This window comes from Suillus subaureus, assembly GCF_016647635.1.
Source record: "Suillus subaureus strain MN1 chromosome Unknown BJ212scaffold_4, whole genome shotgun sequence".
Taxonomy (NCBI): domain Eukaryota; kingdom Fungi; phylum Basidiomycota; class Agaricomycetes; order Boletales; family Suillaceae; genus Suillus; species Suillus subaureus.
The window spans coordinates 398,080-421,467 of record NW_024538560.1 but is presented as its reverse complement, the minus strand read 5'-3'; the positions used below and the strand labels follow the sequence as shown (position 1 = coordinate 421,467).

The following is a 23,388-nucleotide window of genomic DNA, read 5'->3' as shown; positions in this document are numbered from 1 at the left end:
TAGAAAATGAATATAAAAATACTCACCAGCCATATGCGGCCCACTCCTGGAGCTGCTTTACCAGCTTCGGGCCATGATACGCATCATCCAAAACGACAAACGCTCCTTGGACCAGTACCAAGTGGCACCCCTCAAGGACCCCGGAAAAACTCAACCAAGCCTCTGCGCCAGACGGCGACAAAGACGTCTTTGACGTCCCCCTCGCCTCATTCTCTTTCGCTTTCATCTCTTTTTACTACTAGCTTCTAAATACATAAAAAGAAAACCAACAACAAAACCAACAAAATGATAAAAATACAAAAACATGGCGCTAACACCAATCAACCATACTAACCAGACTGCATCAGTGACAGTGACCACTAGAGGCTGAAAAACTACTGCCAATAAACTGCTTTTATCAATAAGCAGAGAAATAGAAGACCACCTTGCTGGTTCAGATATCAGATCCGAAATCAAAGACCAAATGACAGCCAGAAAACTACTCTTGATGCATGGCCTCAATCTACCTGTTGCCTGCAATGTCATTAAACAAATGGCCCATGCCCTGCTAGAATTCAGTGTCACAGTGGCCTTAGGTACAACACATGTTGACATCCTTCAAGCCATTGCAATCCTGCTTATTGAAGCTGAACAAAACCTTGATGCAGTGAACCTCATTGAAAAAATCACATCCCTCATACAAGGCCCCATAGCACAACTAGAAGAAAAAGCTGTGAGAATAGCAGAAATCACTGATGCCCACAAAGCAGCACTGGAAAATGCAGCAACAGAGCTATGTGGCAATATTTCCAACTCAACTGAAAGCATTGAAAAAGCAGTGATGAATGCTACCACTGCATCATTAGACCACCCAAAAGTTACAAGTCCTGAAGGGACATGAACTTATGCACATGCAGTCAGAACTAATGCCCCGCCCCCACTAACCAAAATCTTAGCCTGTAGTGAAGCACAAGCAAGGCAAATCCTCATCAACAGATGTTCATTCAGTGAGATAGACATGCTAAGAGGACTTACTGAAGCTGAGCTTGTCGCAAAAGCCAAACTAACATTAGAACTAGTAGAGAAAGATGGAGTCACCATTCCCCAAGGACCAACCTTCCAATCAGCACAATGGCTCCCACATGGAGGGATCCTATATGAACTCGACTCAGCAGAATCCGCCCTATGGCTCAATACCCCTGCCCACAAAGGAAAATTCGCGATCAACTTCAGTCCCAACACTACCGTCAAAGACCAATCCTTCAACATATTGGTTGAAAATGTACCAATATCCTATAACCCTAGCTTGATACACTCCAACACAGAAATTGAAGCAAAGGGAGGACTCAAGCAGGGATCAATCACCAAAGCAAGATGGATCAAACCGATCACTCGCCGCAAAGCAGACCAATGAACAGCACATGTCATCATCACCCTCAGAACCAAAGAAAGCGCCAATCAAATCCTTTGTTTCGGTACCTCAATTGAAGGCAAGAAAGTCTATAGCCAAAAACTACTCCTGGAGCCAACATGTTGCCTCAAATGTCAATCTTATGACGTATCCCACATCGCAGCAGAATGCACCCAGGAACATGACATGTGTGGGACGTGTGGGGCAAAGCATCGCATGACAGCATGCAAAGTAGACAATCCTAACTACTATCAATGCGCTAACTGTGATTGTCAAGGCCATGCCTCATGGAGTCAAGAATGTCCCACCTTCATCAACAAATGGGAAAACTTTAAGAGTCACTCTGAAGACACCAAATACCGATATTTCCCAACTGATGACCCTCTCACCTGGGAAAACCTAGACAGCAGCAACAACTATGAACAACAGAACGAACCCCCAAGACAGCTGATGTGGACTCAACCAGTTACAGACCTCAACACCCATGGCAACTATGGCTGACTACTGACCAAGATACCACATCCACAACCCCAACAACAGCAACAGCCACAGCGACCAGCCCAACAATGGGGAAAACAAACCCAATGCCGCCAACCTCATGAAAACCCCAATTGAATCCCAGTCAGAATGGGATCCTGGGCACGTCTAATGAACAACTGGTTAACCTCCCAACTGCAAAGCCAGAGCAAACCAAATGAACACCTCCCTCCCTCAAACCACTCGTCTCCTGGATCCACCACCACACCTCTCTGGTTCCTGCCATCAACCCCAGATACCAACACTGAAAGTCCCTCTCTCTCCAACTTTGACTAATGCAGGACAACCATGACGAACAACATCCTAACACCAACTTCAAAATCTGGCAACAAAACCTATGCAAATCCTCTACTGCCTGGGAGCACATGCTCCAAAACCTCAATCCCAATACCTACGATCTCACATGCATCCAGGAGCCATTCCTCAACCCAGTAGGTCTTGCTAATGCTTCCAAGCTTAGATGATACTGGGATGTCATATACCCCACCAATCACCACTCGAACCCAGAATGATCACAATCCATCCTACTCGTCAACAAAAAACTATCCAAAGACAACTGGCATATTGTACCACTTGACTCTCCCAACATCACCGCAATCGAACTAAATGGAAACTTTGGAAAGGTGTGCATATACAATATCTACAATGCCTGCAACCATTTGCAAACCCTTCAATTTCTTGAACAACACTTAATAGCCAAGAGTTTTGCTTACCATCCCCCCCCTTGACTCAATGCTCAAGGCGATAACAGAGCAGACCATACCCACATGATCTGGATGGGGGATTTTAACCATCATCACCCCATGTGGGAACTGACAAGCAACTCTCACTTATTCACCGCAGCGAACTTAGATGCTGTGGACATACTAATTAATCTCTTAGCTGAATATTCACTCACTCAAGCACTACCCCATGGTATCACCACCCTTGAAGCCTCAAACACGAAAAACCACACACATCCAGATAATGTATTTTGCTCTGTTGAAATTGAACATATGTTTACTAAATGCACCATGGAATACCAACTATGTCCTGTAAAAACTGACCATTTTCCAATAATTAGCACCCTAGATCTCCAGCCAGAATGCATCAACCTTGAACAGCGCCCAAACTACAGAGATGTAGAATGGGACACATTCAGAGAAGCCCTTTCATCCGAACTTGAAATGCGACCCCCACCTGCTAACATTCAATCCATAGATGAATTCCAAGCCCTCTTCAAACACCTGACCCAATCAATAACTAGAACCATAGAAGAGCATGTCCCCAAGACCAAACCATCACCTTATGAGAAAAGGTGGTGGTCAAACAACCTAAGCACTGAATGAAAGCAAGTACACAAGCTTGGCAAGAAGGCCAGAAACCAACTAGCCCAATGTCAAGACCCCATCCATGAAGAATTTTGCCTAGCTCACAATCGCTTCTCTGAAAACATTAAGGAAGCAAAGAAGGATCATTGGGAAGAGTGGCTCGAAGCCATCACACCAACAAACATCTGGGACCTTCACTGATACACAGCCAGCAGCCCATTGGACCAAATTCACATGTGGATCAAGACACTGAAAGACCCAAACAACCCAGGAGGAATCAGCACCACGCAAGACAACGCCAGGAAGAGCAAACTCCTATATGACGTCTTTTTCAGACAACCCCCAGACAATGAGCATGTTGAGCCCAACTTTGCTTATAACCCACCCATCTGTGAGTTTGCACCCATTACTAATGACCAAATTTTTCGCACTATAGCTAAACTCTTCCCTTATAAGGCTCCAGGTCCAAATGGCATATGTAACTGTGTCTATAAGAACTGTGCTGACCTACTTGTACCATAAATGGGCCCCATATTCTGTGTGACATTTGAACTTGGACACTATCTGGAAGACTGGAAACTTTCCTCAACAGTGGTACTTTGAAAACCCGGCAGACTAGACTACAGTCTGCCGAAAGCATACCATCCCATCACACTACTCGACACCATGGGTAAGATACTTTCATCATGTGTCACTGACGACTTGATCTATATTGCAGAGCATCATAACCTTCTCCCCCCAACCCATTTTGGAGGACAACCAGGAAAATCAACAACTGACTCACTGCACCTACTCACAAAATTCACAATGGATGCCTGGGCCTCGGCAGAACCCTTTGTATCAATATTATTCCTTGACGTCAAGGCAGCATTCCCAAGTGTGGTGGTCAACCGAATGCTTCACAACATGCGACATGCCAGCATCCCACTGGAGTACATTGACTGGTACTGAAAACGACTAAGCAACAGATCAACCACCCTACACTTCAACAACCACCGCTCTGACCCATTCAATGTCTCAAATGGAGTTGACCAAGGATGCCCTCTATCAGTAATAGGATTCTTATTTTATAACTCACCCATCCTTCAAATAGCTGACCCCAACCCTCGTCGGGGAGAACTTAGTCTAGGATTCATAGATGACATTGCAATAGCAGCATGAGGAAAAACCTATGAAGAAGCAAACTGCAAACTCAAAAGAATGATGGAAAAACCAGGAGGCACTTTAGATTGGAGTAGAGAACACAATGCTGACTTTGAACTAGATAAAACGGCTCTATTATGCCTATCAAGATGGCGAATAGCAGACCCCAACCACCATGGAAAGACCACCCCAGTTCCCTGCCCACCTATCTCCATCCACAACCACATCATCCAACCATCAAGATCACACAAATTTCTTGGAGTCATAGTTGATGATGAACTAACCTTTAAAGAACATGCAACCTATGCCTTAGCAAAAGGAACTCAGTACACAATGGCATGCCAATGCATGACTCGAGCTATGAAAGGTGTCCACGGCCGACTACTCAAGAAACTGTATGAAGGAGTAGTCATCCCCAAGATGCTCTATGTGGCAGACATCTGGTGCTCCGGACTCATTGCAAAAGGAAGGGGAAAGAAGAACACCAGCCGAGGAGTGAGAGGCTTTGCATTGAAGATGGCCAGAGTTCAGCAGATGGCAACCACTATGATAATGGGGGGGATGAGAACCTCTGCTACTGATCTCTTAGACACACATGCTGATATACTCCCTTTTCAACAGCTATTATGCAAAGTATGCCACAGAGCCACTTTATGCATGATCACAATGCATAAGTCACACCCCCTTTACAAGGGCATCCACATAGCATACAACACCTGTACCAGAAGAGACTTTGGAAGCTGCAAGAGACATCCATCACCAATACACCACCTACTCAACAAATTCCGACTCAACCCGCATATGGTAGAAATAATCAAGCCAATATGACACTACCCCAAGTGGACCCCAGATGTCACAACAGAGATAGCAGTAGACACAGCCACAGCCGTCAATGACAATGAAGATGCAGATGAAGACCTCCAAGCATATTCTGATGGCTCAGTGATAGACGGAGGAGTAGGAGGAGTGGCAGTACTGATAAGGAATGGCAAAGTAGTAGGAATGATGAAGTTCTACTTAGGAGGAGACCAGGAGCATACGGTCTACAAGGGAGAGTTAGTAGGGATGATCTTGGCAATAGAGCTGTTGAAAGAAGAAGGGGGAGAAGGGTCAATGGCCCTTGGCATTGACAACCAAGCTGCCATTTGGGCAACCAAGGCCTTCATCTCCAAACCTGGTCACTACCTTATGGATAAATTCCACGATGACCTGTGCAAGCTCATACCCATGCACAACGAATGCAAGTTGACTGTACAATGGACCCCAGGCCACCACGGAATACCAGGCAATGAAGCAGCTGATGAGCAAGCAAAGATGGCAGCCAGAGGAAACAGTAGTGCACCTAATGAACTCCCCAAATCCCTCCTCACCACAAGAACAAACACAGCAATCATCCTCCCCATCAGCAAGTTGGCGCTAAAGCAGCAGTTCAGATGAATAATCAAAGAAGAATTGTCAAATATCATGAAAAACTCACCACAATACAAACGCCTTCATGAAATCAATGCAATGGCTCCTTCGAAACACTTCTCAAAACTGATAGAAAAACTCCCATGCTGACACTCTTCACTCCTTTTCCAACTTCATTCAGGACATGCTCTGCTAAACAAGCACTTACACCATATCACAAAAGTACCCAGCCCCATCTGTCAGCAATGCGGTGAGCATGAGGAAACAGTCCACCACTTCATAATCACCTGCCAAAAGTACACAACACAACGCCACACACTCCAACTCGAACTCAGCCCGCAAACCAATCACCTCAAGAACCTGCTGAACAATTCAAAGTGTATCAAACCTCTACTGTGTTTCATAGTGAGTATGCACAGAATGGAACAGACCTTTGGTGACGTCACACCACCTGCAGATGAAGATGACGAAGAAGAATGAACAAGCTCACACCCTCACTATCGCCTTTAGCTAGCCTTAACTGTCCTCATGTTTCACCTGGACCAATGATTGTACACCACCAGACACACAAACATATAGTATGCTACAGTAAATACTCGCATGTTTTGTCTACCATAGGGCTATGCCCCAATGGACAATAAACACTGATCCAAAAAAAAAAAAAACCAAAACAACACCCATCATCTCCAGCATCTCCTCATATTCTGTTTTGTACTCCTTCACAGTGAACTTGGGAAAGACCTTGCCAGTACTGTTCTTTTCAAAGCCAAGGAGACCACAGTCATACTGTAAATAATGAGTCAGTAACCTTGATATTTAACTTGAGTAAATAATACTGCAGTGGTAATGAGAGCTAAGCACAACAAAGGCAGCTGTGTGCGAAATATTTCTGGCCTTTGCTGAGCAATTCTGTAAGGTCCAGTATAATAAAATAACACAACAGCTTCTCGAAGCGCAGGACTTGCGAAGTTATTGGCCTTTCCCTGTTCAAATTGTACATCAGCACAGTGAGGGGTGAAACAAGGAAATAAAAATAAAAACATTGGCATTGAATCCACCTCATAGGAACAGAGAATCTTTGTGCTGCCTTGATGCTTCATGTAAGACCCACGCTGGCTGTTCCAGGGCAGGTACCTCAGCAGGGGGAACAAGACCCAATATGCTCGGGGCAAGGGAAATCACAACCTTCTTCAATTTGGACCACCAAGTTGCAAGATCATCATAGAGCTGTGATTATATGGTGTGAGCAGGCTTGTGATGATGGAGAAATACTTACCAGCCTTCACAATATCCTGTGGGTATGATATATCAGTTGCTTCAATCAGCACCCAACCATGATATATCCCTGGTGTTGGCTTACCACAGGCATCCACAGATGATATATCACCACACCCTAATATACACTGCCACATTTTGGGCATTTTTGAAACTCAGCTCTTTGTCATTCCAGGCAGCATATTATGACCGCAATTTTGGCTTCCAAAAGTGGAAATTCATAAAACATATACAGTGGCTCAAAAAACTGTCCACATGTTTTGACATTTTTCACTATCTATGATATTGTGTGAGAATGAACAAATGCCTCAAGGACATGCTTATACCACATTGTAGTATGGCTTCAGGGCTTTCATTTGAGCCCTACACTGTGGGAATCGGTGGAGATATGGTGGAGATACAAGGCTCACAAAATGGTGACTCATGCGGACAGTTTTTTGACTCAAGTATTTTACAATAATAACCAGGTATTCTAGTATTTTGTATGACCTCCCTTGGCTTTAATTACTGCCTCTATCCTTCTAGGCATACTCTCAATTAATTTCTGGTAATCCTCAACTGTGATCTTCCCCCATTCCACTGCTACTCTCTCCCAAAGTGTTAAGGTCATACTCAAAGGGTAACTGGATCTGAAGGGCTTCAGCCTCAGCTCGTGCGCTGTGCCCCTTACCCAAGTATCACCCCTTATTTCAGGAAGGCAAGACTAGCACATCTGGAAGGTTGGATGAGTAGTGTAACAGATCCAGATGACTTCCGGATGAGGGATAAGTATTGTAAGGCTAATCCAGACGAATCCAGACTAGAAACTAATGGTAATGGACTGTCGGGGACAGAGGCAGATACAGATAGACTATAGGAATCAATCCTAAGTCTCAGAGGGTGATGAGAGTAGAGGTACTCAAGTCTGGAGGACAGGAATGAGTAGAACTAAGATGATATTTGAACTGAGGTACTACAGAAAGTTACAGGAGGTTATATACTATAGGTATCTAATGGAATGATCAATCAGCAGAGTCCGAGGCTATGTACAAAGCATGTGGATAGTCTATTGGTAAGTAGAAATGGATTACAAATCATGAAATGGAAATGAAACATAGGTAGCGGATAAGGGAGCAGGACAGATATACAGATAACCGAAATACTGGAGTTAGGGGGTTACTGAAAAGGAGACGAGTGCTGGTTGTGGATTTGGATGAGTTGTGGACTGGACCGGATGAGTGGAACAGATTGGATGACAAGATGTTGGAGGGAGATAAGATGTGGATAGGATCAGAGATATGTGGATCTGAGATGAGATAAGGGTCAGATCTGAGATCCGGATATGTGGATATGTGTCATATCCTGTATGCCAGACATAGGTCCCATCATATTCCCACGCTTTCCGGACCTATTTCCGGACCCCATATCCAACTCATTCCTGGATCTCCTATCCTGTCCACCCTACGCACATTCTGTCCAGCAAGACATCCGGACTTTACCTCCTCTCAGATTCCAGACTACATCCACCACCTCACATATCTCAGTCCTGTTTCTGCCCTGCCTTCCAGATCCCCAGATCTCCGGACCTCCGGATATTAACTGTACTATCTCTGGACCTATTCCCACCCTCCATCCAAGATCCTGCACCTATCCCCATTTAGGCATCTCCCCCTTTCCAGTTCTTGGTTATCTCTGTTTCTGTCTTGCTGATTGATCCTTGTACTAGTTTCATCTCCAAGTTCATTTACTTATGTTCCGTCTTACTTACCAATGTGTTTCCACATGCTCATACATAGCCTTACTCCTTTGCTTACTGATCCTCTCGGATAGCCTCTAGTATATAACCCCTGTACAACTACAGTAGAGTCCTCAGTCTGAATATCATCTTAGATCCTGTTCATCACCTTAGATCTGCCCAATCATCTCCTGGACTTCAGTCCGTCTAAGTCTTGTCCTTTTCCGTAAGGCCTAGGGAAGGATTCCCTAGGCCAGAATTCCGGACCTTCGGATTTGTCCCCTATGTCTCTGTCCCAAGTCTAGGGATTGCTTCCCTAGGCTGGAGTCTTGCCTTTCCAGCACTTACCCTCTTTCCAGACTTAGGTCCACTTCCCATCCCTCCAACTCTACCTTAGGGTAGTCTACCTCTGCTTGCTTCTGCATTGGACTTCATCTGATGTAGCCCCTATTCCTTCCGGACCTCTGGACCTCCTATCCTTCCATCCTGTTTTCCTGTAGAAGTATTACCTTGCAGCGGGAACTCTCCTGAGCATTTCCTGCATCCCTCCGGAACTATCCCACACTCCTCCGGACATTTCCTGTGCTCCTCCAGAAGTCCTCCCACACTCTCCACCAGAGTAGCCAGCCTCCAGAAGTCCTCCGGACTTCATCGGACCATCATCGGACTTCCTCTGAAATGAAGGGCACATACTCGGGTAAGGGGCACAGCGTATGAGCTGAGGCCAAGCCCCTCTGAGTCAGTCTCTCTCTCCTTTGAGCATGGTTCTTAACAATATGACACAAAGCTCCCATACTCCTTTAGGGGGGTTTTCATAGGCTTGAAGCTTTTTCTTGAGTGTTCCCCAGAGATGTTCAATGACATTGACATCAGGAGACTGTGCTGGCCAGTCAAGAACATTGATGTTATGTTCTTCAAACCATTCCTTAGCTCTTCTGGATGTGTGCTTGGGATCATTATCCTGTTGGAAAATGATATCTTCTTCATCAATCCCTGATTCTGCCAAGCTAGGCAGCAAGTGGTCATTTAAAATGTCCCATACTGCTCAGCATTCATCTTCCCCTCAACCTCAGCAAGCATTCCCACACCATTCCATCCCATACAGCCCCATACCATTAAAGAACCTCCTCCAAACTTCACAGTCCCATTAACCTCTCTGTCTGTTAGGCCATCTCCCTTCTTTTTCCATACATATACCTTCCCATCTGACCCAATCCTATTGATTTTGGTCTCATCTGACCATATAACATGCTTCCAGTCCTCTACAGTCCAGTGTTGATGAGCTAAGACAAAGGCTAGTCTTCTCTGCCTATATTTGATGGAGAGAAGAGGCTTTTTCTTCTTTGTTACTGCCTTGAGATGAGCTGCCTTGAGAACATTCCTCACAGTTTGTGAAGAGACAGGGGTAGTGATGGTGGAATTGATATAATGGGTGGCTTGGACAGCATTATCAGCCTTTCCTGTAGTGATATGTTGGATAATAGCCCTTTTGTCAGTAGAGGTGAGCTTGGATGGACGTCCTCCACAAGAGTTTTCCTTGTCTGGGTGGCTTTCTTTGATAAACTTGGCCACAGTGGACTTGCATACTCCAGTTCTAGAGGAAATTTGGCAAGCAGAGAGGCCAGCATAAGACAGAGAGAGGATATTATCTCTTTGAGCAGAGGAGATGGCTTTCATGGTGATTATGACTATGATACATGAGATATTCTGGTTTATATAGTTAGATATAGTCATAAAATAACATAATGACACCACTTCATAATTTATATAATAGTGGCATGATTTTTGTGGTGTCATAAATAATGATTTATATAGTTTTAATATACACTCAAAAAACTGTCCACATGAGTCATCATTTTATAAGCCTTATGTCTCCACCATATCTCCACCGATTCCCACAGTGTAGGGCTCAAATGAAAGCCCTGAAGCCATACTACAATGTGGTATAAGCATGTCCTTGAGGCATTTGTTCATTCTCACACAATATCATAGATAGTGAAAAATGTCAAAACATGCAGACAGTTTTTTGAGCCACTGTATATGTTTTATGAATTTCCGCTTTTGGAAGCCAAAATTGCGGTCATAATATGCTGCCTGGAATGACAAAGAGCTGAGTTTCAAAAATGCCCAAAATGTGGCAGTGTATATTAGGGTGTGGTGATATATCATCTGTGGATGCCTGTGGTAAGCCAACACCAGGGATATATCATGGCTGGGTTTTAATGAGTGTAAAATGATATATCATATTGACAATATGGGCTGAAGACTTACCAGTTTCTACCTGCTTCCCAGCTTGCTCCCATGCAAGCTTGACTGATAAGAGGACTTCCATTATTGAACATGTTAAGTCATGGGTCAGAGATGGAAATGGGTTTTCCAATGCATGGACTGCATGACATTCTGCCTTTGCATCCTCCAGGAAGCCTTTCCAGCCAGTTCCATACCACCCAAGTTGAGTGAGTTTTGCTTTGGATTGTGATGTTGGAGCTTCTTGTTGAACATCAGTTTCAGTTTGCCAGTGTAGTACTTCAAGAGCCTCAGGGTTGGGGAGATGATGCCAGCCATTCTTTTTCTGGTGTTTCTTGAGTACATCATCTACCTTCAGTTGTGTTAACACGAGATTAGCAGCTGCATCATCTTTACATGAGTTCTGAACATGTGGCTGCAACTGCACCAAGGCGAGACTAGCCACTGCACCATTTTCATCTTTGTTGTGTGAGTACTGAAAGTCAAAGTTGGGTGTCAAAGTACATGGATTTTGAAGTGGCTGAGGTGGTTGTTCCTGCAAAAATCCTATACATATAATAAGAATCAGTGACATACATAAAATGTGAAGAGCGTAACCTGAATATGTTGTGTGGTGTCCACAAACCACTCCCCATCTGACAATATCATCTTCACCAGCATCTTTGACCCCTTCTTTGGTATCTTCATCTGTTAAACTCTCATCATTCTCATCACTTCTGTCAAGATCTGATCTGTCACTTATTGGAGGAGGTTGGTTCTGAGGCTGTAGTGCTGGGCCTGTAGGACCCTCTGGGAGCCTTGGGAGTGCAGTGCATTGAAACATAGGTTGAATATCGCACTGGGTGACATTCAGAACACTTGGCTCCAAGCGCCCACCTACACCAAGTGATGATGGTTGAATCTGCAGTGCCAGGTCTATAACATGCTCTGGCATTTGAGGGGAAGTGGCAGGCTAATAATAATACTTGATAGCATCCAAAAACCTTGGCTCTAAGGGTGCACTCGGGATAAGTGACGGCACTGAGCTGTTAGTAGGGGGGCATGCAGCTGCAGTACCAATCATGGCAGCCATGTAGGGGTTATTCAGGACCTGCGAGTTCAGCTCTAAGGGTGTGTGTGGGATAAGCGATGGCACTGAGCTGTTAGTGGGGGGGCATGCAGCTGCAGTACCAATCATGGCAGCCATGTAGGGGTTATTCAGGGCCTGCAAGTTAGGCTCAGTACCAGGTGGTACAATTGTCATTTGGGGCACATCCTGTTGTGTGTTGGATGCCTTAGTAGATAAAATAAATGAATATAAAGGTGGACACGACTTACTTGAGATGCATCAACAAGATTCACATCTGCTGGAGCATATGGTGGGGGAGCAGTGACCTAAGAACTGGAATTAAGCATCAATTAGTGTCTGATTGTGATGACTTACCTTTCTAGACTTGTGGCCTTTACCTTTGCGAGAATCAGGAGCTTGTGGGTTCTTTGAAACATCAGCAACAAAGGTTGTTGAGCCTTTTGAGGACTGTTTATGCGATGGTCGTTCAAGGACTGCATCAAGTTTTTCTAGCTGTGAGTTTTGTCTGCCCATCCCTGCATTCAAACATTCAGAATGTTGAGTGCCACCAAGTTCATCCAAAGCACCCCATGGAGTTTTCTTGGATCGTCCAGTTGGAAGGCCAGTGTCAGGATCTTGAGCCTTTCTCTTACTAGTCTTGGACTTCCTAGGGCTGGGCATCATTGCAGGGAATAAGACAAAAGCTAGAACACATGAATTTACCATCCGAACTTACTCATATTTGAGTCTTCGTGTCCAGATTCTATGGTGGTGTGAAGAAGAAATTGGTACTAGGTGGTTAGCAACTAGCACTACTTATCCTAAGAGGCATGAGTTAATTGATCAGCCCGAGAGGACTGCTATTGAAGCACTTCCTTCAATTATGTGTGAGGGAAGTAAGTGAGTGAAGGAGTTATAACCTATGTCAGCCTAAGAAACTTGAGTGTGGACCGTATGTATACCTTTGAATTTCTATGCCAAAGAATCGACCGTGAGTGTGGGCAAAAATTGACTGATGTTAGTATCACAAGAGTGGGATGAACCATTGGAAGATATGAGCAAGCATATTGGATGTCAGATGCCAGTGCGGCAGATGTAATGCGCACAAAATCGACTGTGCTCTATGGAGTGGCTGGTTGCAAGGGATATAGCATGAATGAAGAACTGCACTAAACTACTGGTTGTGGGTCAGGTACTCTTGCAAGAGCTTAAGGGTAAGATCCTAGTGGTATGGAACTTCAGAGCAGTCAAAATGCACAGGATTGCCAAGAAAGAGCAAAATAGATGGATTGCACAAGGTCTACAAAAATAATGTGGGAATGACTCTCCTATAGAGCTGAGTCCAGGGGGAAGGGAACTACTCAATTGTATGTACTGCGGTCGTTTATATTGTAGTGCATAAATGTCTGGAATGTGTAGGTGAGAATTGTAGTGTAGTTAGTGAGCATGCGATGAGTCTATAGGTAATAAGACATCATGCACTGCAGATCATGAGTAGTTGTGTAATAAGACCTGCAGCTTGTTTAGCAATGACATTTGGGAAAATTAATGCACCAGTGGAGATAGGTGGACATGGATAGGACATGGGAGGGCAGATTCCTAGGACCGGACCAGAGTAAGAGCAGATGGGTCGATATATATGGATTTAATGATCCATGCTTTATCTCCTTTCCTGAAGGTGAGAAGAACCATGCTATTGATCATACATGTCTAGCACCAGTATGATCATCACAGCGGACTTTGAAGTATCCAGTGTAATATCACAGCAGGTGCTGCCATCCAATACCATACAGTTGCCCTTCTGAGTCAATATAAAAGTAATAAATCAGTGCAAGGTAGACAAATTGAGTAACACACCTCCAGGTGCACATGTAATAGCAGTCATGCCATCTGATCCCATCCGACATCTCCTTTGCTGTAGATCTGTCCTTTGCCAAAGAACAGAGTAAACCTGATGCAAACTAGTAGTACTAGTAGCATGCAATCATGAATGTCAGTTGAATGTGAGAATCTGTGAGTGTATACTGCTCATGTCATGTGATAGAAGAAAAAAAGAGTTGAACTCAGTGAACACATTGGGACAACTTGAAGATGCGAAAATGAGTCATAGAAAAGTTCGTAGTACTAGAAGTACATTTACTAGTACACTATTCTACATTCAAAGAAAGTCATGCTAGAGTAATGTGAGATTAGAATTGCGATAGTAGTTTGAGGGAATTGTATTAAACAACAGCCTTTGCCTGCTTCTGTGTAAAATAAGTCCCCTTGGACTCTGGGATAACTCTCTTGCACCTCACAGTATTTTCCCCCAGAGGAATCTTCAACTCTTGTGACAAGAAATACCGCTCTGGAGAGAACTCCTCTGTCTTGTAATTAGACAGAAAAGAGTCCAGGAGCTCCAGCACTGCATTGAAGGCTACCAGATGCTCATCATTGTGCCTCATCAGTTCCAACCAATCATCTGTGAGCTGGGTAAGGTCCATGAAGTAGGGGTCAATTTGATGAAGGAATGCTGCCTTCCCTGAGTGGTAAAGGACATATTTGGACCCAACACACAGTGTGGTGTTTGGGTCATTCCAGCCTTCCGTCATCAACCCAGCTTGATTCCACTCCATCCTGAGAGGGCCCAAATAATTGAGGAGAACCCAGAGGAATATCCATAGAATGGATTCAAGATCATCGGAATAGTTTTGCACTATTGTTGCAAGTGGTTGGGGAGGAGCACTGGTAGATGATGTCTTATGAGACTGTGGCAGATTGGAGAAGGTCAGACTGACAATGGGCTGAGTCAAATGGGCAAGATCAGCTTGGACCAATTGACTAAGGAGTTTGCAAGACATGAATGGAACTGTGCCCGTACCACCCCTGGTGAGGATGCTATGGGTATTATTGTCGCAGTGAGTATTAGAGACATTGATTGCAAACTCCCAATTGATCAAACAACCCTGTATGCCTCCAGGGAGATCTTCAATCATTGCATTGTGAAGGCTGCAATCACAATGCACAACACCACAATCAGATGCTGCAGGTATGACTGTGTTGGGGGGAGAACAATCAGTAAGGGATTGGCTTGAGCATTCAAGGAATACTTACTGCAAATGATATCACATAAGGCTGTCAGCTGCTCTTTCTTAGTTTGGAACTGATGTAATGGATGGGCACATGGTTTGAGAACAAGGTGAACATGTGCATGAAATGCGTGGGATATGCTCTGGATATGCTTGAAGCGAAAGTCACCTGTTGTATCTGGAACTCCCTTCTCCCTCTCAACAATCCAATAGTCTTCAAGGTGAGGGATGCCAGGGACACCTTGCATCCACTTCAGCATTCCCACCTCATTCAGGATGTCCATGTCATCCTGTCCTTGCACCCAATGGTCTTTGATAATGAATTCCTCACCCCCCAACTTGACCAAATAACAAACAGTTCCCCTGCCCATAAGACCTCAACTGTAGAACAAGGTGCAGAGTATATTGTAGAACTTCTCTTTGACGTGAATTTTACTGATGGGGTCCTTGTTGGAGGGGGGAGGGGGGAAGAGTGCTGTTGGGATGTTCTCATTTGGCTCTGGAACAATTTCTGGCTGAAGTACCCCTGTAGTAGAGGCAAATGGGGCATAAAGAGAAAATGGGCCATCTTCAAAAAATTCCACCAGAGTGCCCTCATGTGACATGTCAGTGGGAGGATCATAATGTGTCACTTCTTTGGAAAAATTGCTGCCTCCACTGGCAGCAACAGAATCATTTGAGCTACTGGATGGGTGACTTTCTTTGGTGATACCAGGTGCAAGTGAGCTGATGTCTTTGGAAATGTCATGCATGATGGCCTGGTGTGACGTGGCAGTGCAATGGGAAGTGCTGGTAGATTTGGAAGGGGTGACATAAAATACAATGGTACAATCATAACCAAGACACTGGGGACCTCCAAACACAATCCCAGTGAGTATTTGCAAATATATATCTGGATTGTTGTTGATGTTGAACACAGGGGACACCAGCCCCCCAGAATGGTTGTACAGATGGATGCGAAGGTCATGGTATTGATTACAAAAGGACAATAGCAGTACAAAAGGGCACCATGGCTGTCCATGAAACAACAGGTAAGCTTTGGTGTCCATGGAACTGCCAACATGTGCAGCAGGCTGGTAAGTGCTAAATGTGAGTTCAGCGCATACCATGAAATTGTTCCAGCCCAGCTGGACGACATGGTTGGATAGAACTAAGTCAGGCTTCTGTTGAATATCTTGAGTTGGAACTGCATGGGTTGCAAATTCTGAGTACCAAATGCACAATGCTTGAGTAAGTTGTTTGAGGTTGGGATTTGTGATCAATAAGGCCTCAGATGACATTGAGATAAAGACCAAAGGAAAACCCATTTGTCTCCTGGGCTCCCTACCAACATGATTTGATCAGTATCTTACTATCTGTGAAAATCTGCATATGCACTACTGGAGTGATCCCTGATGAAGGGAAGTCCCAATTCCAGCATTTCAAATTGATATCATACAAGGGCACCATGTCATTGTCTTTGAAGTTTTGAAAGCAAACCTTTGCTGCTTTGCTACACTGCAGCTTTCCTAACTTAATCTTCAGCTCACTTGCAAGGGGAACATTGTCTAGCTAAGCAAGTGATTTGAAGATCAGTGGTAGATAATGACCCAGCCTGATTCCTTTTGGATCTTCATGAGTGACCAGATGATCAAGCTCTTTGCTGGTGAGCTTGTTCATAGTTGTAATGTTATGTGAATGGGGCATGACAGGAAACGATCCCAGTTTTATCGTGGGCATGACAGTTTGAGCTACTATGGCCATGATGAAGGATGTAACTAACAAAGACTAATTTTATGAAAACTTGTCCCAATTTGATAAATTATTATGTAGATAAGGAGAAAAATAATTGTTTGTTCCAGTATTTGTTTAGCCAAAACTCCGAGCAGTGTTCCATGCAGTTAGAAGTAGTGAGATGGTTATCTGCAATGCTACCAAACTGAGGTATGAGGTTTATGGGAGACTTGACCTGGGACAGTAAGATTACATTGCCACAGCAAGTTCCATTTGACCTCTTAGCCCTCTTGAAGACATGTAGCTGTGTAGTCAGGTCACGATCATCAGATCCCAACAGTGTGACAGAATCAAAGCAATGAATGTATGTGAGGAAGCAGTCTTGCAATGCATTCCCTGTGAGAAGCCTCATAATGAGCCTGATTTGAACCATGCTATGACCTAAGGGGAAAAAAGTCGAAAAAACACTCATGGATTATGTGTGAGCGTACCTTGAAACCCACTGGCAGGCCATGAGAAACCAGCACAGGTATTAATGAGAACAGTATCAAAGCAGCCCCAGGGCCATGCATCACAAGGGGGTGTGCAATTGAGGGTTTGTGCAGGTTGTATAACGCTGTAATCATGAAAGTCTGTGTCTTGCAAGCACAGTTTGAACCACACTTGCAAGTTGTTGAATGGAAGTTGTATGTCAGGTCCAGCTCTTCACCCCCCACCTACTGGATGGACATGATGTTGCCCATGAATACCATGGTGGTAGAGAAAATCAGCGATGGCAGGTCATAAGTCTGGAAGACCAAATTTTACAGCTGCCTCATCAACAGTGATACTTCTGATTGATGGACTGTAAGCAAGATGGAATGCTGTCCATCCAACAGTGAACATGTGTAATGGTTGAGGGACAGTGCCAACATCCTTGTGGCATAAACTGTTTGCAACCATGAAACAATTCATGATTGGCCATGAGTGACCAGGGAAAGCAACAGTGGATAAGAGGTCCACTGGTATATCTTCATTGGCATCACCCTCATCACCCTCGTCGCCCTCATATCCCTCATCAACTTCAACCACAGTTGTTGATCATAGCTTATTGTGATCAAGTAGATTTGTGGCAAGGTCAAAGCAATGGCACTTCTCCTCACAATCAAGATGACAGCAGATTTGCAGCTCATAATTATTATTGTTGCTCGACTGAGCTGGAACTTTAACAACAGTGATATGAGCATGTTCTGTTGTGTCCGCAGTCCATTGCATGGGGACACCAGTATTGTGGATGCTCAGGACAATGCTCTGCATGAACTCGAGTTTGGGGATATGCCAGTTGGTGATGACCTTTTTACCCTCCCCATGACAAAGACTGGCAGTGATGATGGTGTCTTTGTGGGCATGAAATTCATTTAGTGCAGCAGAAATACACTCAAGGCTATCATCGTCAATTCAGCTAGCTTGCACAAGATACTAGAAGTCCATGAAAGTATGTATGGCAGTAAGGATGCCTTGAGGTGCAGCATTAGCACAGACTGCAATGATATAGCATTGGATGTTGTGTTGACACTGGCCAGTGACTTGTTTTAACTTCAAAATACCTCCATGGAAATGTTGCAACCCAGTAATGTGAGATAGGATGGAAAAGCAAAAATCAATCTCAGATTCCCCAAGAGCATTAATGAGCCATTTTGCATTGTGATCCCAAAACTCCCAGTGTATGTGGTGCAGGAGTTCAGGAGTGAAGAAATGGGATGGTTTGGCCAGAATCCAATTGCACCAAAATGGCTTAGCAACTCCATTCAATCGAAATTTCTGTGCTTCACAGAAAAATGCTTCAAGATCAAGGGGGTCAGCCCATGTATAGACAACTTCAAGTTGTATGAGAGTGGTAGACTTCATTCAGGGTTCATGTCGAAAAGCGTCCCCAAACTGCTTAAACATTGCCATGGTCAATGGCAATGTCTTACCCCCAACAGCACATAACATCATTGCTTCTGGGGTGTCAGCAATATAACTCACAAGTCCTGTATAGCAGTGCTGGCTATTACCCATGGGATCCAACATCATGACTCCAACACAAGTGGCTCTCTTAAGTAGTTCAAGAATGATGTCTAAGCACTGGTGTATGAGGCGGTCCTCCAATACACCCCACATGCATTTCTTCTTGTGAATGAATTTAGGCACCAGCAGTAGAGCAGTAAGGAGAAAGGAGTCAGATGAGATTTTGGTACAAGTGTTCATAGATATTTTCACTAGACTGATTATGAGAGGGTGCACAACTCTATCACCAGTCAGAGCTGAAATGGTGGTCTTATCAGAGGACAACATAATTCCGAGGAGAGTAGCACCATCAGGCAGCACTGACTGCAATGAGATGAGTGAGTGGAAGTCAAAACAAATTATTCAACATACCTGCATATTCCATGCATCATCACCTGTCATCCATTCTGAGTAGATGCAACAGATTCACTCTGTGGTAGAGTACACCTTTTGAGGCATGAAATTGAATTGATTGCAAAAGGAAGGATTGTTCATAATGCTAGTGATGCATTCTAGAGGATCCTGCCAGTACAGAACCACAGGAGATTTCGTGGGATGTGCCATTTCAATCACCCTAGACAACCATCATGGTCCACTTGGCAGCTGCTCTGCCTGACCTTGTAACTCCTTAGCAGAGTGGAATGACAAGGAGAGGGCCTTGATCTAAGCATATCAAGTCAGACTATCACAGAGGGAGATGAGCCAGAGCACTACTAACCATCTCTAGCGATAAAAATGAGTCAATTTTACCCATGCTCAGGCCTGAACGCAGCAGCCAAGATGTGACCTCTCACTCTTTCTGTCCACTAAACAGGTAGTAGGGATTATGCACACGATGTGCACTATTTTCATCCACATCAAACAAACCAAGAAACATATATCCTCCTCCATACACTTCTGCTGAGCCCAGGAAGAGATTGAGAAATTTGTTATGGGAGGCTGGGACATGTTCTTCTTCAAATAGTCCCCCAGCAGCCTGAATGTTAGTGTCATCATAAGAAGCTGAGTAGTAGTCATCATGAACAAAGGACTCCTGGTTGACATTGATGGGATCATCTTCTGAGGGCTGAATAATTGTTTTCAGGCAGATGACATCTTCAATCCAGGTACTGCACCCGGATCTAGGCTGGCTCATGTGGCGTGTGACAGCTTCATGAGTACTGAACCCATTTTTGCAGCACAAAGGACACTGAAACATCTTGATGATGAAGTTGCAGAAGCAATCACTGCTGGCATTCACTGATTGAACTCTGAATCATAGTAAGTAAGTTGATGACTAACTTTGATATACATATACTCTAGTACTACCATGCCCAGACTTCAAGATTTCAATGCACACTGGCATGACTCCTGTTCTCTACCCCCCAATCACTCCCAGTGTGATGATCATACCAGTGCTAGGCACATATGATCAATAGCATGGTTCTTCTCACCTTCAGGAAAGGAGATAAAGCATGGATCATTAAATCCATATATATCGACCCATCTGCTCTTACTCTGGTCCGGTCCTAGGAATCTGCCCTCCCATGTCCTATCCATGTCCACCTATCTCCACTGGTGCATTAATTTTCCCAAATGTCATTGCTAAACAAGCTGCAGGTCTTATTACACAACTACTCATGATCTGCAGTGCATGATGTCTTATTACCTATAGACTCATCGCATGCTCACTAACTACACTACAATTCTCACCTACACATTCCAGACATTTATGCACTACAATATAAACGACCGCAGTACATACAATTGAGTAGTTCCCTTCCCCCTGGACTCAGCTCTATAGGAGAGTCATTCCCACATTATTTTTGTAGACCTTGTGCAATCCATCTATTTTGCTCTTTCTTGGCAATCCTGTGCATTTTGACTGCTCTGAAGTTCCATACCACTAGGATCTTACCCTTAAGCTCTTGCAAGAGTACCTGACCCACAACCAGTAGTTTAGTGCAGTTCTTCATTCATGCTATATCCCTTGCAACCAGCCACTCCATAGAGCACAGTCGATTTTGTGCGCATTACATCTGCCGCACTGGCATCTGACATCCAATATGCTTGCTCATATCTTCCAATGGTTCATCCCACTCTTGTGATACTAACATCAGTCAATTTTTGCCCACACTCACGGTCGATTCTTTGGCATAGAAATTCAAAGGTATACATACGGTCCACACTCAAGTTTCTTAGGCTGACATAGGTTATAACTCCTTCACTCACTTACTTCCCTCACACATAATTGAAGGAAGTGCTTCAATAGCAGTCCTCTCGGGCTGATCAATTAACTCATGCCTCTTAGGATAAGTAGTGCTAGTTGCTAACCACCTAGTACCAATTACTTTTTCACACTGGACAGAGTCAAAACATATAGGTCAGGATTCTCACGCTGAGCTGCACAATGTTATTGAAGCTTTGAATACATTGGTATGTTGGAGATTTTCTTTTCACCACATTATGCTGATGCAGAGGTGTTGCAGACTGTTGATGATCCTGAAGACCTCAAAGCATATCTCATGGTAGATCTGGTGAGGGCAAAGTGTGAAGTTTTTAGAGCAGAGAAGCTTCTCACAGATTGTGTGGTGTGAGAACACGAGGTCATGGCTAGTTTGTTCAGAATCAGAGCCACCACCTTGGGGAAGAAACTGGATGCTACTGATGATGAGCTTGGTCGCATGCAGATCACCTGTAAGAATAACAATCTCATAGTACCAACCTGCCACCCTGATGGTATGTTCCATGCGAATTTCCTTGACTAAAAATGACGTCTTTCTACTACTAGAGCCAAATATATATTGCATGCACCGCATCACTATCCAACTCAACTAATGCTAACAGGCACGTTGTATTGTGACTTGGATTTTTTTATACCCATCTGAATGTGTAGTCTGCGTTACTACTATGTACAAGTAATATACTTGTTTTTGTCTCACATTGGAACAGGTGACTTTCACTTCAAGCATATCCAGAGCACATCCCATGCATTTCGTGTCCATGTTCACCTTGTTCTCAAACCATGTGCCCATCCATTACATCAGTTTTGAACTAAGAAAGAGCTGCTGAGAGCCTTACACGATATCATTTGTATACTAATGTTAACTTGTTGCCTACCAAGAACACAAATTTACACTACAAATTGCTGTATGCACTGGTGATTATGTGAGTATCTGTGGCCATCTGGTGCTGTTGTCTGTGAGAGGACTGTGTGTGCTGTGTGAGCTGTTGCAGCTGTGTAAGTCTGTGAGAAAATTGTGGTTTACTGATGAATGTTGTCTGGACTTTGTAAGTCTCCTGTACTAGTCAGACCAAAAGAGAAAGACAGTCGTTCCTTATATATAGGACTCTGTTGGGTTTGAAGTTGTTCGAAGGAACTGACTCGACCATGCAAAGTCCGATTGATGACAAGGTACCAGAAACTGAGAACATATTTCTAGAGGTTGTCATTGAAGTACTGAGCCGAATTTCTGACATATAAGGTCCAAAACAATGTCTAAGATTCTAAACACTGTGGGAAGTTGTCCAATATCGTCACACAATGGTCACCTACATGAAGGCTAGCAGCCCATATTGGATCCTACCAACGACAGCTTTGCATCATGGATGAGCACTGGCATCAAGTGATCCTCAGCTCACCATATGTATAATAGGAAACAACCACGAAGATAAGAACTTCCGCGTGCCAAACCTGCACGTGTCACCAGCTGACATCTTCGAACATGGACTTGGCAGGCCCCAGCAGGTGGCAAAGTTTCAAATTGACATAAAAGTGTGGTTGTTTGTATATATTGAATCCTAAAGCCTTTGACTTCCTTTTTAGAAAATGTGTTCAAGTTAGCAACCCCCGACTCACGACCTTGACAATCAATTGAATCATACAGAACATATATATGCCACGCCCCTTCCACAATCACCACTCCACACAACAACTGTATCTCGGCGCCATATCATATTATGCGATACTGAACTTCTGATCAATGAAGAATACTTAGTAGCAAGAAGACTAGTTGAAAACCACTTTCAATCCTGATGATGCCGAGCCACGTCCGTAACTCCGCGCAGCTCTAGGTGGCAGGGGAGACGAAGAAAGGCACGGGCGTGCAGGAACACAGTTTACTATTGGACTGAAAGATGAGAAGTCGGAGGGAGAGGGGTAGATATAGATATATCCAATTACTACGTGCGATGTAGCGGCCGTTGCATTGAATTCAAAGGTCGGCATGACTAGAGTATGTAAGTATTTCGTGATCAAGAGATTCCGCATTCTCACAATGTGGAGTGATTTGTATGACAAGAATCTTGGTCTGCCTAGGTATGGTTGCTGTTTTCAAACTTACGGATTAATGCCTTAACCACCACCAGCCATAAAGCACCGTAAGCATACAACTGACGAACAACCAACCAAACAAAAAACACGCACTTGTCTTGAACATAGATGAATCTCTCGATAATCATTCTCCTGGCATTTACGGCTGGTGGTCCTCTTTGTGCACGAGCCATGCCCGGCCTCGAGACCACTG

At 44.1% G+C, this 23,388-nt stretch overlaps 2 protein-coding genes across 2 annotated transcripts; both read right to left on the bottom strand.

Annotated features, from left to right (window-relative positions):
• Positions 1–10,944: 10,944 nt before the first annotated feature.
• On the bottom strand, positions 10,945–12,814 carry BJ212DRAFT_1296106 (uncharacterized protein; the record flags this gene model as incomplete). Its single annotated transcript, XM_041332398.1, has 9 exons — positions 10,945–10,991; positions 11,051–11,501; positions 11,531–11,572; positions 11,603–11,623; positions 11,652–11,823; positions 12,010–12,299; positions 12,344–12,400; positions 12,450–12,778; positions 12,811–12,814. The coding sequence occupies 9 exons, from the start codon at positions 12,812–12,814 to the stop codon at positions 10,945–10,947; spliced, it is 1,413 nt and encodes a 470-aa protein (XP_041197544.1).
• Positions 12,815–14,296: 1,482 nt separating this feature from the next.
• Positions 14,297–20,081, bottom strand: BJ212DRAFT_1296105 (uncharacterized protein; the record flags this gene model as incomplete). The annotated part of the gene is given in 18 exon segments (XM_041332397.1): positions 14,297–14,821; positions 14,852–15,108; positions 15,168–15,518; positions 15,579–16,215; positions 16,249–16,346; positions 16,495–16,689; positions 16,732–16,909; positions 17,109–17,296; positions 17,347–17,471; positions 17,576–17,643; positions 17,663–17,916; positions 17,998–18,278; positions 18,315–18,655; positions 18,863–19,207; positions 19,256–19,278; positions 19,501–19,546; positions 19,602–19,645; positions 19,751–20,081. 18 exon segments carry the CDS (start codon positions 20,079–20,081, stop codon positions 14,297–14,299), a joined length of 4,287 nt encoding a protein of 1,428 aa, XP_041197543.1.
• Positions 20,082–23,388: the final 3,307 nt, after the last annotated feature.